Here is a 20,368-nt window from a genome sequence, read left to right as displayed (position 1 = left end):
AAGGTTCTTCTTCCTGTGCTGCACACTGTGCTAAGGACAGTGCCATGACCCAAGACCACTACAGTCAGGTCTAGCTTCAACATGCATTTGGTCTAGTCTTTTAACAGCAGAACAGTAACATCATACCTATCCTTAAAGGTTCCATAGTTATTTTACAAAGTATGTATGCATGAACTACCTGTGAAAAAACATACAGAATTCAAGAAGAGAACAACTTCCAGGCTTGCCTAGACAAACCCTTCTAAATGCCATGAAATCTTTTGGAAGAGCATTTGTGTAGCTTTAATGTGCTATCCCTTTGGCTCCTAGATGCTTTATTAGGGAACCAGATTATTGTAAAAGTATTCCCAACACAGGGGTTTAATCAGTCACTTAGATACACTGTTTTCATACTTTAAACATTTTCAAGATTGAGCATAGCCATGCTGCTGTAGATTGTGTTCAGCCTACAAGAATGGCCTCTTTTGCTTGGTGGTCTACATCTCACCTAGAATACTATGTCACATAAAGCCTATTTAATGCAAAGCCTAGCATGATTTGTTGTTACTTAACTTTATAATGTAACTGTGTGGGTGGGCATGCAGTTTATAGAGCATTGCCCTCTACCATAAAAAGCAGTTTCTAACAGGGAAAGAAAAAAAATAGTAGTCAAATGGTTGTAAACACTTACTTTAGAAGTACATATTAACCAGCTTTATATTTTAAAATTTATTTAATTTTCCTGTTTTTAATGCTCTGGAACATTAGAACTCCTTTTTCCCCTCAGTCTCTTTTTGATGGAAAAGGAATGTTAAGCTTGAATTTTTCAGTTCCTTTTGGATTTATTTTATCACCCCAAAGAGTTATAGGCTACTTCTTGCTTCCTTTACCCATTGAACAGATGATTGCAATGGTCACCAACTCAACAAAAAAGAGAAAGGTAGAGTCTAGCAGCTACTTACCTTTTTCTTACTCCTCTCTAGCTCCATACATTTGCTTGATACACAAAAGAAAAAACAGTCATCAAAAGCAGTCACCTTATTCTTCTTTCCTGACTTCAAATACATATTGCATTCCCCAACAACTCTGATGCAGCAAGTGCAGCAGTACCCTGTTTCCAGGAGGAAGAAGAGTTTCCTTTCCTTCTTTTCCCCCTAACTACTCATTTTTCACTTGAAAAGCAAGCTGGTGGCTCTGATTATCTGTGCTTCCCATTTACATGCATCTAAATTCCATTTTCCTTATTTCATTTCCCCACAATCATATTCATCCAACCTGGGTTCTTTGTTAAACCAAGAGCTGTCTCACTTGGCCACTAACCCAGAATCTGGAAAAAAAACAAAAAAACCCACAACCAACCAAAAAAACCCCAACCAAAACAACAGCCAAAAAACCCTTACCAGGTTAATTAGAACATGGCCATATACTACAGTCCCAGTCACTATAACTGCCCCTTATGCTCAGCTGGACTAATTCAGTCAGGCTATAACCCTACTATTTATTCTGTTGAAACTACTTGTCTTATAAAGGGTCCCTTATAACAAGACAAATTCAAACCACCATGTAAGCTAGCCATTTCTTCTTTCTTAGGTGAGACTTATTTTTCTTACCCTCCTTTTCTTCTAACAAACATCACACAACATACCAAAACAAATAGCCATGGCTTTCTACTTTGGGCAATGCCCACATGGTGGCAAACCCAGATTGCAGATCAAGACAAGTATTTAGTTACTGAGAAGGTCTACCAGTCCTGCAAAAAAGCTCAAGAAATAGCTTGGATCCTCTTTTTCTTAAATGAAGCTCATCATAAAACAACCCCTTCCCCAAGCATGAATATAGAATTATCTTCATGGGAAAAAAAAATCAATGTTTTAAAACCTGTTATTTTAATAATAGAATCATAGACCTTAAAGATTGTCTGGTTGCTTGACAAAAAGATTGGCAAAATACTTGTTTCTAAGTTCTCGTTAGTGGCCAATACTTGAGCTTTGGACCAACGCTTTAATGTTAGAGCCACCTAGTGGGAGAAGAGACATGGACAAAGAAGCAGACAGGATTTGTATTCAATTTTTTCATCCTATTCAGTTTACTGGTGTAACCTCTGGCTATCAGGGCAAATAAAGCAATGACTTGCTGTGCCAGCGTTACAAAGAAAAACACCCATGACTCTGAGGGGTACTTCAGAAACAGAGAAAGCATGCAGTCAGTCCATGAAAGTCATACAGCTGTTAAGGCTCGCAGTTACCAAGAAAGCAGCCTGTGTCTGTAGCAGGGAAAACCATAGATAAGGTAGAGGCTGTTTCAGTTTGACTGTTCATACTGATCCTGTGTATTTCATAGGAAAAAGTGAAATAGCCACTCACATTTGGCTTAGGCCATTCCAACACAGCTATAGGATGAACTTCTGGTTCAATTTTTTATTCATAGAAGATTTCCTGAACAGTCACAGAAGACCATACTAATATCTAGACTGTCTTAACAGACATGGTGCAAGAAAATTAATCCTAGGCCTTGGAAAATTCTCAAGTCCATTAAAAGTTTATCCTGCCAGTATTTAACAACATGACAAATACTTTCTGAAGGAGACAGTCCAGCAGCTTCCAATGTTTCAAAACCCTTACAACCATAGACAGAAGTGGTATAAAAGCTAGGTACCAAGATATTGTAAACACTCCCTCCTGAAATGGTCTCTTATTAATTTGAAAGGGAACATTTTCCCTTCTCCCATCAGGCTGTTAAGAAAAAGCAATTAGCTTTGCCTATAGAGGCAAAGGAGAGGATAAATGAAGGTAAAATAGGTATTTCAGACAAACACAACTCATTAATAGTTTCTTATGCTAGAGTTTAGAGAATCAGTGCAAGGAAATACTTCAAATTACATCTTTGTCTCTGTCTAACAGCAGGACTGCAGTGTGCTGTCCAAATAGTGCCCAAAGTATATCTAGTTGGCATACTGGCTCAAAGACAAATAGACATATGGACCACCCCTTTGAAGAAAGATCAATTTAAGCCTGCAAGGGAGATACAGAAAAATGAACAATCTCTTAAATCACGTTTTGACAGTTAGTTAAAAGTAGTGCTTTGGTGTAAATCAGGGCTGCCTTCAGTGTCTCTCCCCATTCTCATCATAATCTTATTAAACTACTTTTTAGCACGTCATAGCATGAAGTTTTCTTCAAATTCTGATGTAAGCTGCATGCAAAGAGCAGCTGGTCGAATGCTACTGTCAATTACTGGGAATTCATATCATACAACATAGAAGCTGCATTTGTAAGCAAGTTTCCATGTTTTAATGTTAAGTATCTACATCATAAAAGAAATGCTACCAGTTTACAATACATAAGCTGTGGCTGCCAACATCATATCCAAGCTAACACATTAAGAGAATAGTGGGGTTCAAGCCAAACTAAAACAAAAAAACCCAAAACCCATCAGTGAGACTAGCTTTCATAAACTGAAGAGGTACAAAATAAAGCTATTGCCTATTATGAAACAAGGGAGGAACCATCATTTTTTGACAGCTGCACATGTTCTAGCTAAATTAAACCTGGTAATATAAGATGAAAGTAATGTAAACTTGTTTCACTCTGAGAGGTGCATCTACATTTGTTTTCCATGTATCAATGATTTATTTGAAATATACCAGTCTAAAGAGAACTATCTACTTAAAAAAAAGGAATCAGAATAAAAAGCAGGTACAAAATTATTGTACAGAACACTTAATAAAAAAATAAAATTATAGCCAGTAATGCTGACAAAGCATTTTCCACATCCCTTTCTGCTGTTTTACATCTGAGAAACAGAAAAGAATCTCTCATTTGACAACATAAAACATTAACATACAGCACCATAAACTGCAGGGTTTTTTTTTGTTTGGGGGTTTTTTGTGGGTTTTTTTGTTTGTTTTTAAAGTCTATGAATATATATAATTTGCAAGCTCCATCATATAAAAATGGGACAGACAGAACAACTGATAGGCAATCTTTTGATCAAAGTTTACCTCAATGGATAGCTATATACAGAGACCAAGGATAGCCAAATAAAGTTATGGCTCAGTAGACAATTAGACAAAAGTATTTAAAACAAGGATCTCCAGTAGATCTATCCTAGTTCAGTGATCTTAAAGGAGGCTTAGATTTGGGAAGAAACTGTTCCGTCATATCCTCTATTTTGTTCTTCTCTGTAGCTGCAGATTTGTTTTCTTTATCCTTTTTGTGACTCCTTTTGTGCTGGGATTTAAAGAAAATGCCCAATAAGTTATCCATGTTGAGAATATAAAAAATTAGACTAGTTGCTCATGTATAATGCAGCATATAGTATACTAAGAAAGTTAGTAGAACTCATGAAAAAGGTTCTTAGCATTGTATTTACTAAAGAGATTCACTGTAGGCATCTGGAAGTTCAACAGCTACTTTTAAGGGATTCCTGAGGAGTAAACATCTTCCCTCCCACCACCCCAAGCCAAACCCAAGCCTAATATACTAGGGGTTTACACTGATACATTGGTACAACAAGAGGGTCTAAAGGAAGAAAGGAAGTTAAAAAAACAACAACAAACAGTGAAGAATCAAGAATAATATTTCTTCCTGGCCTCAAATAGAACACCTGACAAATAATTTCAACTTTTCAATTAAAACACATTTCCATTGAGTAAATGATTTGTTTTTCATGCAGGATTAGTTACTTAGGAGTTTTCTGCCTGTCCACCTTGTCAGAAATTTGCATTATCTGCTGTTAACTTACCAGAACCTGCTGTTACTTTTAGATCAAATTTAACAAAGTGTATTCTACAGGATTTAAAGGCATTGGGAGACTACAATAAATTATAGTAGGTGACCTTAGACTATAGCACTGTTATGGAACAATAATTTTTCTTTACTTTTAATACACAGCTGTTTAGAATATCTTTGGAACTTACCTGAAAAAAGGGAATACCACCATTTGAGTGGCAGCATACATTTGTATCCACAAAGGATTTGTCACTAGCAAGGCTATCACTGGATTCTTGCAACCTTTCTTCCTCTTCCAACAAGTCCTAAAAGAGAAGTTTTCAATGAAAGTGTATTTAATGTCCAAATTTCCTAAGTGAATGTACTAACTTTGATCAGCTCTATAGAAGACATGGCACTTCAATTTTGACAAAGAGAAATGTAAGTATTTAAATTATGAGTGTTCTCTATTTATTTTTTTGAAGATACTGTTTTTGTTAAAAGCTCAGTACACATGACTCCAAGTACCCTGTAAAACACAAAGCTTACAAACAGCTCTGGGGTTGTAGTCAACTCTCCACAGTGGCAGGAAAAGACTCCTAAAGATATGAAATTACCTTCGAAGAGCCCCATTTGCCATTTGTACACATACCTGATTTGCATTATCCTCCATCTCCTTTGTCACACTGTTTAGCATACCGTCCAGGTTCCGTTTATTTTGCCTTAATTGCTCCAGTAGAAGTTCCCGGGGTTCTGTTCTCACAAGGGTGACTGGATACAAGTAGTCTTTCCTCTGTGGAGTTGTTCCTTTAATTAAGATTGTACATGAATGAAAGACACTATTAAAACACTTCCAGCGGCTTGTTTAATTACAGATCTCCATTTTTTTCATTAACTCAATACAGAAATCATGCTTTATTCAGACATGATTCTTTGCATGCACCTTAAAAAAAAGGGTAAGGCTAGTTACATTTAGGTCCCCATTAACCTTTACTTACGAATTCTGCAACTCAAATTGCTTCCAGTAAGACCATTCTGTCCCCAGCCTACTTTAAATACCTGTTGGAATATCCACTTTTAGATCCTCTTGCAGGAAGCCATTAACCTGAGTCAGTCCATGCTGGGCTTCCTCGTTAAGTGCCAGCTTCTGCTCCAGAAGTATCTCCTGATCAACCTTTATCTGATCAAGAAGGCCATTTAGTACTTTCTCCTCAGCAGCCTTCTGTCTACCAATATAGTCAGAAATTTCAGCTTTTGCATTATCACAGTTTTCTTCATTTTTCTGAAAACAAAAAAAACCAACCAAAACCATCAAGTTAACAGGAAAGGTAAGGTTATGGCCTCTTTTCTAAGATGTGGTGCATGACTGGTGATATGACCTGAAACGAAACAACTGAGATACCTCAAATTGAGAGGTTTCAGTGTCAGTTTTACACTCTCATTTCAAGAACTATCTTCAGAAGAAAGTCAGTTTCTTAGAAAGTATGATAATTTCAGAAAGCTACTCATAAGAATAAAAAAGGTGCCATCTGGTTCAGATGAGACTCCTCATACTTCTGTGTGCAACCCCCACACAAAAATTAGGATATTCAAGTGAAAAGGAAAAAAATCCTACAAACACTAGAAGCATTATGCATTTGTAGAGGATAAGGAAAAAGTAATTTTAGCTGTTCCCATTGGAGCGCAACTCCTGAAGTGTTCAGTAGGTTTAACAGACACAGGGGTGTCTTTAAACACTTTTCTTTCCAAAAGTTAGCAAAATGTTGGATTTGCCTATTCCATTACCTATTAGAATAAAACAAAGGTAGGAAATGAAGTTTGTGATGGAAATACAAAGAATTAAGTAAATTCTCAGGAGGCCAGAACTAATAGAGACCTAAAAGGAACGATTCATCCCATAATGTTAATCCATCTGACCAATGAAGTGATTTGCATCCTCTAGAATATATCGTCTGTATTTAATCATTGTGCAAATCTCTGAGGAACATTACTGGTAGATAAAGCTTTAGAATTAGAGATATACACAACCAAAAAGATGTAAAAAAGCCCAAATTACAAATGGAACTTTGCCACATGAGATTAACCAAGACTTTTATAATGTCATTTGCACTTTTAAGTCCAAACTTTTCCTCTCAAATTAAGCTCTGTCTCCTCTAATTACAACTATTTAAGCTGAGCAACAAATCTGCTGTGATAAAAAAACCTCAACTTTGTTCTGTGACAATTTTTCCCCCCTACACAAAGTTTGTCTCAATATCGTATGACTACAAATTACTATAGGTACCTTTTGTAAACCATGAAGTTGCTGTTTCTCATCACTGAAGGACAATAGCTGCTGATTGGTAAAGTCTACTATATGAGCAGTTGTAAATTCACCCCACTTATCAGTACCCTGAGACACTTTTTTGAGATTGCTGATAAGCTGTTGACAGTTGTCAGTGGATTCTTCCAGTATCCTCTCATTTTCAGCATTTATGATCCTGAGTTCTTGAGAGAAATTATCCAGAGATGCAGTAAATCTGCTGTGATTGGAAGCTGTACTGCTGATTAGGTCTGTAGTTTTTCTGCAACAACATGTTTGTAACAGTTCAGAAGTTTTGAAGAGTTGATTTTAGCACATTATACTGAGGCCAGAAGGAGTGAAGGAGTACAGTTCTACCAAACAAATTAATTACAAAGTTGATCTATTTACTAAATTTACAGATTGCTGCACCTAGAGCAGTAAGTTTCTTCAGTCCCCTAAAACAAACAAAAAACCCACCAAAAACTCTGGCAAGGCCTTAGTTACCCAGTCTGCAACTGAATGAAGCATGCTGCAATAGATACACTAATGAACTTCAAGCTAAACCTTTATGGCATGAAGTTCTGAAATGCAGCCATACTGAGGGCTGTTCATTAGCATACTGCCCCTAAAACCATGGTCTCTTATCTGCAATATGCTCAAGAGACAAGTTTCAGGAAAAGCCTTGTAGAGCTACCTTTTACTCTGGGGAAAGGTGAACTATGATCTACATTCTGTGGGAGACCTCAGGTCTAACACACAGGTCTTGTCCAGAAGACTTTGTAAGCATATAAATATGAAGAGCATCTAATTTTGTAGTCCTCTTCATACATAGTTTTATCTTGCATCAGTATACACCAAAAGTATTCTGCTCCTTACAGGTGAACATTTTCTTGCACAGCAGTGATGGCAGTCTTCAAACTTCCATTTTTTGCAAGTACATTAGTTAAGTTGTTCTGAGTCTCCTGAGCAAACAGATCAAGCTGGCTTTGCAGTGAGGACATTAATTCAGCTGTGCTCTATCAAGAAAAACATCATACATTTCAATATTATAATGCATTTCTTAACATTTTTAAAGGCTACTTGAATGTATTTATTAAAAATGCAGGAAATAAGAGCTTTGTCATTCTAATGCTGAAGGTACAATTTTTTAGGAGAAGATACAGACACTTTGCTTTTGGAGATATACTAGACATGTTCAGGGAGCAAGGGTAAGTTTTTTGTTATCTTCCTACAAAAGCTTCTTAAAGCAGCTCAGCAAAGGCTGAAGAGAATAAGGACCATCAAATTACTGTCCTAACATTTCTTCTGAAATTTACTGTTACAAAGAGTTTAAAACAAAGCAATCACACTTGGGGTTAGGATTTCTTCTTACTCTAAGGATACCTTTGTATGTGCCACCTTCATAATTTCCACTTCCTCTTTTAAATTCTCACAATCATTCTGAAGCTGAGCAAAAACACTGGCTGTTTCTTCCCGCAATTTTTTCAGAGTGAGAGAAAGATCTTCAAAGAAGGTATCCATTTCCTTTTTATGACCCTCCATCTTTGAAAAAAGTTTTATTTAAAGTTAGATATTTGTCTTTAGGTAAGATCTGAATCTTTTCCCTAGCATAATTTATATAGAAACAAACTCTACCCCAAGGAAATTGGCAAAGGCGCTAATAAAGTATTGCATGTAAAAGGTACACTTATAGCAGTCTGAAGTGATAGACTAGAACTTGGCATGGGCTTTTGCAAACATGATTTGGCATGCAAGGTTGAAAAAACCCAGGAAGACACAAAACACTTGGCTAAAACAAGAGCAAGAAGCAAGAGCTGAAAAGCCATGGACTATTTGCTGACTAAGTCTGAAAAGCAATAAAAAAACCCTCTAGACAAGAAGAGCTGATTTCACTCAAGTTGTAATTGACAAAGGGGGAATTTTCAGTCAGAACAACAGGTCACCAGGAACAAAGATTTGCTTTCAACAAAACAGAAAAAAGGAATGAAAAGAGTGAGGCTGCACTTCTACATAAACATTATGAGATAAGACTATAACTAAAAATGGAATTAAAGGATTTTTTATAAGTGCAGTGTTGTCTGCATATATGGTTATTGATAACAAGATACAGCACATCACATTCCCTAGAAGTAAAAATTACCCTGGAAGAAGTTTGATACAACAGCAGGAGAAACTGCAAGTGGTAACACTTGTCTAAGTTGGTTTTCTAGATTTCTAAAATACAGGAGACACTATATTAGGGATGTTATAATAACGTTTGTTACATACAGCTTTAAGCACCCATATTTTATCACTCTTCTGCTGCATTTAGGTGAGGAGTTGTGCCGATATAGATAACAAGCAAATATACCACACTCGGAAGTAGAAATCAAACAAGAAATAAAGAGCTGAAAGTTAGAAATCATGGGACAGAATAAAGGAGAAAAGGACAAAACCAGAAGTGGAAACACTGACATGCTGCAGGAAAAACAAAGGGTTAGCTGTAAATTAAATAAAATAAAAGAGCACAAGGTAAGAGACCAGTTATCTGCATTACCTCATCAACCACAGCAGAATATTTCTTCATGTTACTCTGAAAGTCACAGTTTAGCCCCAAGACAAAATCTACCATCAGTGTTGAGCTATTTAATGCTCTTCCTAATCCAGATTTATGTTCCTCCTATGAAAAGGGGTAAAAAAAAAAATCAAAACAGGACATGACTGTTCCTTCTTCTATTTCTGAAAGAAGCTATCCATCTAGATATCCATGTATTCCACTATTACAGTATTTACTACGTAGTATGTTACATCTTGTGCTAGTGACATAAAAGGGAGGGGAAGCAGGGAGGGACAATCACAGCCAAGTGGCAGACAGGTAGAGAGCATAAAAAACCCTAAACAATATTTATAGAAGCCCTTTTGATCAATAACAGTTTCACATATTTAAGTCAAGTAAGAGTATGTAAATTTACTAACAATTAATCTCAGCAGCTCAGTTTTACAATCAAGTGACAGATTCTCATGCTGCGTTATTTTTTCAGACAGGTAAGAAACTTCAGTAGACACCAATTCTTTAACAGAGGCAAAAGATGCTGACACAGCTGATGCAAGAATATTAGCTGCTGAAGAACTGGTAGATAGGAGGTCACCTACAAAAGAAATCAAAAAGAATGACAATTTTTCTTTAAGAAGTTGTAAGATAGGAATTCTGTTGCTAATCACCTTATTGCCTCTTACAGCACAGGAAGGCTGTTGATCATCCCAGATAGATTATTATTGGCACAATTATAATCATCACATTACTTAAAGTCTCTTCCACTTAATAAAACAGATCAGGGTTTAGGAAACAGTCTTTGGCACTACTGTTGCAAAACTTCAAGATGATATACTGATACAGGCTTTACACTTACCTATAAAATTTGTGTAAGATGTCAGCATCTGCTGCTGCTTCAAACTGTTTTTACTGACTGAATCTTGTATTGTGTTGAATAAAACATTCATTTGTCCTGCAAATGTATTTTGGACCATAGCATTGTGTTGATCAACAGCCTTCTTACGGTCCAGTTTCGCATGGAGACCAGATACATCTTTTGTAGTTTCTTCAACTGTACTAAGTAACTGCAATTTTTTAAAGTTAGTCAATCTTTAAACAAGTCAAGCATATATAACAAAAAGCAACTGTAGTTCTGAGTTAAGGAGTTTCCCCCCTAGAAAAACAGGATTTTTCCTTTACGTCATACATTGTTCTTAATTCTGGTTTTGTAATTTCTAGTTGTAGAACATGGGAAGAAGTTACCTACTAGAGACCATTTGTTCTAACTTTGAAATTAAAACATTAACATAGGAATTAAGATACTATTTATGACAAAACAACAACTGAAAAGATTGCTGATCACTTCAACTTTTGCTGAAAGATTTGACAGTACATATATTAATAGTACTCAAGAAAGAGAATTCCAGCTTTAGTTCTGTGATAATTTAGAATTTAAACATATATTAGATTCCTGGTTTTGGAGCCAACATAGATAATTTCTGTACCCATTTCTCACGCATATACTCCACAACCCACATGAAAAAAACAGGCATTCCCTCCCAAAGTTACAGGAATCTGAGTATAAAAATACTCATGTTGAATAAAGATACAAGTTTCACCCCTTACAGTTTAAATAGCAGGACACTCACACTCTCCTCACATTAAGTCTGTTTTGGTAATTATGACCAATCAACAAACACAAACCACACCCTAAAATGTAGGGGTGACGGGGTAACAGTTTCCATTATTCACTCAGCAAGTGTAAGTTACTACATATATCTGAAAAGCTTTTTGCTATTTTTCTACCCGTTTTTTATACATATAACACTTACTCTTGTATAGGGCCAGCCAGAAGTTTCTACTAAAGAAAACTACTTGTTCCGCAAAACAAATAATGACACTACGATACTGCAAACCACTGGAATTCTCATGACAAACTGGCCTGAAGGAAAGATGAAGCAGTGTGTTTAGCAGTCAACTGCCAGTATTACCACAGAGAAAGTCCTGCAATTGTTAAGGAGCTTTTAATCATAATATAATTTGTAGAGAGAGCCAATCCTAGTTTCTCTGCCTTAAACTTGGTTTTGTCACACTCACATCATGCTTTAGCAGCAATAGTTTCCTTGAACAGCCCATCAAACTCCTAAAGATGGGAAGCTACTGTTACAGTTAGGAGTAAGAACTGTGACAACCTTGCTAGCTGTGCCATGAAGTTTCTGTTCAGCGTTTTCCAAAACTGAAACCATGTATTCTTCTTCAGCCAGATGAACTTTTGTTTCTTGCAGATCTTTCTGTGTTTCTTCCAGTTCTCTCTCCTTGATTTGCAGATGTGTTTTACACTGTTCAAGTTCAGTTTTACTAACTGTGAATAATTCAGTGATCTAAAGTGGAAGACAAACATGAATAGGGCAACAGCATTTTTTCTAAGTACAACAGTCCTATTTCACGTCTCTCAAATTATGCCACAATACCAGAAAGCAAGCTTTCATCTACAAATGTAGTTGTAGCTGAGCTAAGACTTGGAGGTCTTAAAACTAGACAATCAATTTAGAAAGTCTGTATCAACTGAAAATATCAAACCAACACCATTCTCACTGTAATAATCCCTTGCTTCCTCACTCAAACCCCAAGACCAAACAATTGTTTTAGCACAAGAAAAAAAAAATCCCACTAATCAAAGCTAAGCAGACAAAAGCTGACTAAAAAGGAGTTACATATTCCAGCAAATCAGTATCTGCACTTCTCTTAAAGAGGAAGCTCCCATTTTCAGTGTAATTTCTTAATGGGAGCTCATAACCTTCTCTCTCCCTTCATTCTCTGCTCTTAAGCAGATATCTATCATCTGAAATAATATTTTTACAAGCACATTTTTGCTGAAAATCCAGTAAAACAAATTAAAGACAAACTGGTAGACATTAAAACAGTTTGAAAAAAATAAGTAACACATCCTGCAACTTCATACACATTTCAACTTCCTAGCTTCAAGGATTAGGAAACGCCCACTCTTGGCTAATTAGTGAACTTTGAGAACAAAAACTCTCCAGGTTGTTCTTTGCTCAAACTTTTCCCTCCTTCCCCAGGTATTTTTCATTTTTTGGCAAGTTTAAGCTACAGTTGAAAAACTTCACTTACTCTTTTCACTTCTTCCTCCATGACACTGATTTTGTCAATATACTCTGCAATTTGTTCTTCCTGAACTGTCAACTTTCCATTAAGGGCTCTCAAGGAAGGATTAAAAGAAATGAAAAAATTAGTCAAGTAAAAGCTGATTTCAAGCTATCTACTATTTTTTATACTACATATTTAGTAATTTTGGAAAATAATTACTGCTAAGTTCTGCAAGAAAAGCAGATAATTTTCACTTAATGTAATCCTTAATGAAAGTATTTAAGGCAATTTTCCATTGTAAACTTTCTGTGTAAAGTAGCTCTCTTACCAAATGAAGTAAATTGTACCAGGTTTGCTCTCCTGTAAGTTTCTACTAAAAAAGAAAGGCTGCATGGTGTGCATCTGCACCCTGGCTGTGCTTATGAATTCCACATACAAAGTCTTCAGTGGAAACCTACTCCTTGAGCTTCTGTATAATAATTAATTACTGAAGAATAAGTTGACCAATCAGTGAATTCTCCTATCTTCAATTTTCTGGTGTGAAAAGAGATCTGAAAGCATTTCTGTATAGGGATAGGTACCAGTCTTTGAGATTTGTTGTTAATCATTTTATAGAAATTTTGAAGACATACTCATAGTTTTCAAGGGAAATATAGACTCCATTTTTCTCTCGTGCAGCAGCAAGGTCTCTTTTCAAACGCTCAATCTCTTCAGTATATTCCTGCATAAAGAAACAACTGCATATAAACCTGAAAATTTCTACTTTCAAGATTTAGCTTAGCAGATACTTCACAAAGATAGTGCTCAATGGAAGTTTTGCATAAGCACAGGGGCAAAAACACTTCTCAAGTTCAGCATAGCACCATTTAAATTCATATTATTGAATCTATGCAGAGCATTGAAACCTCCCATTTGAATCATACTTGGTTGCATACAACAGCTCACAGTGGGGATTGCACCTTCTTTAGTAGCAGTAAACTACTTCACATTGGCTCTTCACCCATACTTACTGACAACTTCACCTTAGCTCAGGCATTTTCTAAGGAATGAAGCTGCTAATACATAAAGTCCAGAAAAACAGCTACTGTCATTTAGCAGCTCTCCACTAACCTGTAAACAGGTAAACCATACAGAGTCCTAGCTAGTAGCAGCAGCCCACTCCATCCAGCTTTAGTCTTAGCAACAGTTTCATTATCTACAAAGTGACTGATGGCACACCAGTAGAGCAGCTTAGTTTGAAAGCATCAGTTCAGTTATTAAAATTACCTCAGAAAAGCACTGTTATAGCTCTTTAACTGCTATAATTATAGCTTCTTCATAACTTCATGATTCCTGCATAGCAAAAACTTCATTAACAGAATCAAACCTAACCAGCACATTAATTTGTGAACATACACGTCTAGCTTACCTTAATAAGAGCTTTTTTTGTTAGCTTCTGATTAACTTCAGGCTTGTTCATTATGTTCTTTGCTCTGTGGGCATATTCCAGTGTACTCAGTGTTTCCTGTGATAAACAGATGTAACACTAGGTCAAACTGAGGAATTAGCTCCTATTTTTGTATCCTTAATACAATATAGTACCTATTTTTGGAATATATTTTCAGACTCAAATTTACCTCAAGATTTATAGATGCAGGAGAAACTGTGGCAATTATTGATGTTTTTGTTCGTCCTCCAAGAGAATCCTGAAGGATTCTTGTGAGTTTAGACTCCCTGTATGGAATATGTGGGGCTCTTTCTACTAGAGCAGTAATAACTCTACCTAGTGTCAGGAGAGACTGATTGATATTTCCAGCTTCACGAGCTCTTTTATCAACTGCCCCAGATCGACCAATGTTTTCACTTCCTGCAAGATCAACCTGAAAGACAAGAGGAAGGAAATGCTTCTGTCTCAATTTGCTCTGAAGAATGCTTGCCCCATAGTGTTGTGGAACACAACAGGAAGTAGCTCATGAGTTGTTCAAGAGACATTGCAGTGACAACTGGGACAAACATAAGAGTAACAAATATAAGTTCATATCACTTGATGCAAGACAATGATTTTTATCCTTCTAGGGAAAAAAGCCATCTTAGATTGTAAAGAGAATGAGGTCAAATTATTGCAGTTCCTTTAAGAAAGTCATCAATGAAATTTAGTAACATACTTACCAAGTTTAACTTCCCAATTTTAACAAGCTCTTCTCCATCTACTGTTGTTTCTTTCATATGGATCGTAATTGAAAACACAGAGTGGGAACGGCTATAAAAGAATTCAGTTTCAGACAGACATCCCATTAATTCCAAATGAACTGCTTGCTACACAACACTGCTGCAAGTTAGGCTCTTTTTAGGGAAGACATCTGGCCCATAAATTGGGACATACGCATTTTCAAGACACAAAGTGACTCTACAACATATTTGTGTGTATACATATGAATACAGCACTTAAAACCACTGATGAAACAACTGAATGATGTTCATCTCATCCAATCCCAGTAAATTTTATCTTATTTCAAGCAAAAACAAGAAATGCTTTGGTTTTGTTTACATTTGTGTGTTCTCAATTCAAGAAAGCTGGCTTGTAGATCTTTTAGTCAATACACTAAGAGCAGTTTTAAAGAACGTGAGATGAAGCAATTTAATTTTCTTTATTCAAGCTAAGAAAATTAGTCATTAGCTGAATCCAGCATTAAAAATCTAGAAGTTCAATTCAATTTTCATTCAAAACAGCAGTGCAGTTTAAGATTATTTTAGCTTGAGCTTAATTCCTTTAATAAGTTTTTACAATTGGAAGTTGACAAATATAGAAAATTATAAATGTCAAATTACATCAGTTTCACCAGGTATAAAGCAATAGGACAGACAGAATAAATTCTCTAAATGCCCTGTAATTTCAGATTAAATTACTTCTGTATTCTAATCTGCAGTAGCCAAATACCCAATCCCTTGCACCAGTAGACAGATGTGCTCAGTATATCTTTAATTTAAAATATGACATGGGCAAGGTGTTCCCTACTTGTTGCAACACTGGATCACTACTTGTTCACAGTGACATAAAGATCACACCTGCAATTCAAGAATGAGAAATCAGGAATAAACTACATTCTGACTACAAGCTGCAATCATAAGTACCCTCAGCCTTATCTCCAGCTTCCACAATCCAGTTAGTAAGTGTTCAGAAACTGGGGTTTGAAAAGAGGGTCTTGTATTGACCTGTAAAAAACTGATCTTAGTAGTATTTTGAAATTCTAACTTCAGTAACAAATTCTAATATGCTTTTTTCTACTGCTGGTGCAGAGTGAAATGGAAAATTGAGACCTAGCTTTCATTTTGTAAACAAAATTGGCAAAAAAACCAACCACCCATAACAGCTAAGATGTACAATACCTACTGCTAACTCAAAACAAGAGGGGAAGCTTATGTAAAAAATCATGCAGAGAGAAACAGCTTGCCCATTTTTTAACATGAGAAGCATTCAGATTTTATAATACTCCTTCATACACCTATTAAAATAAACACCATAGAATGTGGTAAGGAAGAATTTCTAACTATGACTTTCTAACCCACACTTGGCAATCGGAACTGCAATACCCAAACTCAAAATCATAACAAGTTTGCACTAGCTCTAACATTTCTTACTTCTTTAGAAGACCCTGTTCTAATAAAACAAGAACAAAAAGTTTCTGAAATGGGGAAAATTTGTACCTGGAATATGCATTCATGTAAGTAGCTGCAGTAGTTCTTTTTGCTGCACCCCTTTCTAGAATTTGGTAGACTTCATTTTTGTTGTGTACAGTTACTTCTTCCAAGCCTTTAATAATTACACCTCTCTGTCAGAAAATAATGCATGCTTATTATACATCTCTCAGCAATCGTGAAACCTTTAAGATAAATTTTGGAAGACAGCACTTACTTTGTTTCGAGGGTCATCAAACATCTGCAGTCTCTCTCCAACATCTGGAGTAGGATTCAGAAGATCAAAAAGCTCCTCATTATAGATTTCCAAAAGAGAGACTTTCACTGAAAATTCAGTACCATTCTCTGTGAGCTTTTCAAATATTTGATGCAATGTACGGGGTATTATACCTGCTAGTGGATCCTATAGATTAAAATGAAGTATTAAAGATTTGCAGATGGGGAGTGGAATTTCAGATAAATTGTCTGATTTGATATAAGCAAGACTACCTTGGACAAAGATTACCTTCCATATAAAGATGACCAAAAATTGTATACATGCATTAAAGATGTAAAGTCTTGATTTTCATATAAATGAACGAGACCATTTGTTCATTTACAAACATTTAAGGAAAAACAGCTTCTGGATTTGAAAGGCATCAACTTTAGGTTTTCTTTAACTTTCTGCGATTTCTGACTTTGAACAACAATACATACAAGTAAAATTTCAGGAGTGAAAAGATACCTCTTCCCAAGTATATGCCTCATTGGGTGACCGCTCCCCTTCCATTGTGAAGGTCTTACCAGTGCCAGTTTGGCCATAACTGTGAGAATAAAAAAAACAACTGAAATGTAAACAAGAAACTACAATTCAAGTAAAATTTCCTAATAATAACAATAATTGTTGGCTTACTTACGCAAAGACTGTACAGTTGTAGCCCATAATAACTTCATCCAAAATGGGACAAACAACACTCCGGTATACATCAATCTGCTTTGCCTGAGCTCCAAAAACCTGTTGAGGCAAAGAAAACACATCCCATTTATCCATACAGCAATGTACAACATCACAGAATACAGTAATCAGATCATATAGGAGAAATGCACTAGCTTGTTTCTAGAAGTCCCCAAGCAGTTACCATATCAAAAGTGTAAGTCTTTCTTGATGTTTTATCTGTCACTCCTCCAGTGCGGACACTAACTTCCTTTCTTGCTTGATCACAGTCTACAACAGCGTAGGAGCTTGCTTTACGTTCTGAGGCATTAAAAGGCCTAAAAAGACAGGAGTTAAGACTATCAGATTAATGTAATTGCTAACAAGAACATAAACTGACAAAGCAATAATATCACTCAGTTTAGGGATCCAGAATAGTATAACTGGGCAAAAGCAACATAAAGCTTTAAACTTAGTTTTTAATGGAAAAACTGCCACAATTTGGCAGTTCCCAGATGTTGTTTCTCCCTTCACCCACTGTGGGACAACTCTATCTATAGGTTTTAGTTTTTACATATTTCTTTTTAACAAGTCTACAAACACTTTTAAGATCATTTAGATGCACACACAGACAGCTAACTTGCATTAGAAAAAGTTCAATTGCAGGGGGGTGGAAGATTAAATTTACCAAACAGTTGTATAAACAAGAGCCTTCAAACAAGGAAAATACAAAAAAAAAGTAAGGGAATAGTGAATCAAACTAATGAACTTAAAAAATTTCCTTTATTTTTAATTTACACAAGCAACAAAGCCTATGTCTCACACTGATCACACAACACTCTAAAGCACCAGAAGTACTAACAGACCATGAGCTGAAAACTAAAAGCATGAAATGCTCTTTCATAACTCATTTGGTTGTGCTATTGCACTAAATGTCTATTCTACCTATATAGTTAACCTTCCACAACCTTCATTATCTTTAAAATATTTTGACAGTAGGAGGGCTTCAGATGCTGTATCTTTGCAATTAAAAAAAATAAATATTACAAACATATGGCATCTTGAGTTTCCTGACTCTTGTGGCTAACATTTCTTCCTCAACATAGCACTGAGGCTGAAGTGTTATATTCTAGACAAGCCACTAGACAATTTGGTGCAAGACTGACTTGTGACAACAAATGATGACTAAAATCCTCTTCACAGGGATAAGTTACAGTTTTGGTTTTGTGAATTTTAAAACACTAGGAGGCTGAAAAATCAATATATTCTGCTATGTAATGATATAACAGTGAACCAGTCAAATGCAGGAGCCTTATGATATGGCATCTCACAACTGTGAGATTACAGGCACAAATCATCCAGGCTGGAGCATAGATGCAGATGATCACCATGCATCACTAAGCAAGCAACAACCTGGTATGTTGTGATGACATTTGATCACAGGTTCACCCCCTTAATATAAGGCATATTAACAATACTTATGCATTCATTTTGAGTTTCCAATTTCATGTTTTATCAGAGCATAGTGAATATGTTGCTTGAAAAGGTTTTTGATAAGCTCAGATATCAGGTTTTGGAAGCAAAGTAAAACAATTGCATTTATCTACCAGTCTGTAAGATAAGTAGAACCTGACTGATGCAGAAGAAAAAAGAAAGGTGGAAGGAAAATTTACTAGCTCCAACATGAAGCTTTATTAAAAAAAAAAGCTGTACAGGAGGCAAGAGCAAGATTTAGCTAGAAACTTTTCAGAGGTTAGAGACTGAATCTTGACATAGGACTTAATCTATGAATTGCAACAAAAGGAAAACACTGAACCATTGGCAATCCCTATGCTGTTAATTAATTAAAATATACACCGATATTTAGTGAGGCTATTCAAGAACAACTGAGATTAATCAGATGAAAAAAAAAATTGCTCTTGACAGCATTTCAAGATCAATTGCTTTAAAAAATTTTGCTCTTTTGCATGGATTTACATCAACACTTGCACCAATCCCATAACATTTGTTCCAGCAGCTTTTTGGTTACATTGCAAAAATAAGAAAACTTTTTTATTTTTATTGTGCATCAGTAAAAGCAGAACTTCCGAGCATGAGGATACATTGCAAAATGCATTAATAACAATAATACATTAGCTAACATTTGCGGTTCTGACTCAAAAAAACCTTCCAAAGGCATTTATGAGCACTATTCTTAACCCATTAGCAGCATTACAGTTTTAACAGGTAACATTTTAAGAACATTTAAGATGCAGTATCAGTGAGCAAGTCTTCAAAGTCACCTCAGAATTATAAAGAACCTAACTTTCCGATACACGAAATTCATCATATCATAACAAATGCTAAATTAGTCTCATCAAGCAATGTAGTTGGTCATTACTACACAAAAGGTTGACTCCCATAGCTTTTTAGCTGAATTCAGAGAGTCTGCATCACTGAAGTTACACGACAGATTTATAAGTGGGCTTGTTAGCTGTTAATTCGTAGCATCGTCTCACAGAAGGTCATAGAAAACAAAAATTCAGTTTGTTTTTTTCGAGCCTTGAGTATCAGTCAGACTCTCACCTAGTTATTCCTGCCCTTCCTACATAGCTTCACACTGAGTGTGCAGTAAATCAAGTCAGGAAACGGCAACTTTTGCCTTTTTAAACTGTAAGAGATGATGGACAGCAGGGTGAACTGTGCGGACGCGCCGAGTGTCCCTGCCGGCTACACGGGGCCGCCACGCAGCGCATCCCGCTCACGCCAAGGACGGGCGTTCCGAAGCGCGAGAACCAGCGCCGTCCGGGCGCAAGAGCGGGGTCCCTCGTAGGGACGGGCCTGCGGAGGCAGCCCCGCTGCCCCAGGCCGCCGAGAGGCACCTCGGCAGAGCCACCCGCTGCCCCGCCAGCCCGTGTCACACAGACCTGGGCTCGCCGGGCACACCGGGTTCCCCGCGGGAACACGCGGTCCGGACCCAAGCCCCCGAGGGACTTCGGAGGTATCTCGGCGGATCCCTGCTGCCGGCCCACCCGCGACACCCTGCCAGGCCTGGGGAAGGGCGCCGAGACCGCCGAGCCTACCTGCACCTCACCACCACCTGGATGTTCTTGCCCTTCTCCTCCTTCTTAGCGCCACCGCCGCCCTGGAAATTGAGGGAAGCCATGGCGGGCCTCGGCGCCAAACCTGCTGCTGTTGCGGGCCCTGCT

At 36.8% G+C, this 20,368-nt stretch overlaps 1 protein-coding gene across 1 annotated transcript; it reads right to left on the bottom strand.

The window, feature by feature from the left end:
* Positions 1 to 2,945: 2,945 nt before the first annotated feature.
* Positions 2,946 to 20,333, bottom strand: KIF11 (kinesin family member 11). The gene is made up of 22 exons (XM_051619132.1): positions 20,243 to 20,333; positions 17,386 to 17,518; positions 17,164 to 17,261; positions 16,992 to 17,070; positions 16,485 to 16,670; positions 16,277 to 16,401; positions 14,741 to 14,831; positions 14,209 to 14,451; positions 14,001 to 14,096; positions 13,225 to 13,313; positions 12,617 to 12,704; positions 11,677 to 11,865; positions 10,362 to 10,569; positions 9,928 to 10,100; positions 9,509 to 9,631; positions 8,356 to 8,514; positions 7,849 to 7,988; positions 6,973 to 7,252; positions 5,748 to 5,970; positions 5,341 to 5,495; positions 4,898 to 5,014; positions 2,946 to 4,208 (listed from the first exon to the last, which is right to left on the bottom strand). The coding sequence occupies exons 1-22, from the start codon at positions 20,323 to 20,325 to the stop codon at positions 4,086 to 4,088; spliced, it is 3,201 nt and encodes a 1,066-aa protein (XP_051475092.1). The 5' UTR covers positions 20,326 to 20,333; the 3' UTR covers positions 2,946 to 4,085.
* Between the last annotated feature and the right edge of the window lie 35 nt (positions 20,334 to 20,368).

The sequence above is a fragment of the Apus apus genome, chromosome 4 (genome assembly GCF_020740795.1).
Source record: "Apus apus isolate bApuApu2 chromosome 4, bApuApu2.pri.cur, whole genome shotgun sequence".
In the NCBI taxonomy this organism is placed as follows: domain Eukaryota; kingdom Metazoa; phylum Chordata; class Aves; order Apodiformes; family Apodidae; genus Apus; species Apus apus.
The sequence above is the reverse complement of the archived record's forward strand: the minus strand, read 5'-3'. Positions and strand labels throughout refer to the sequence as shown.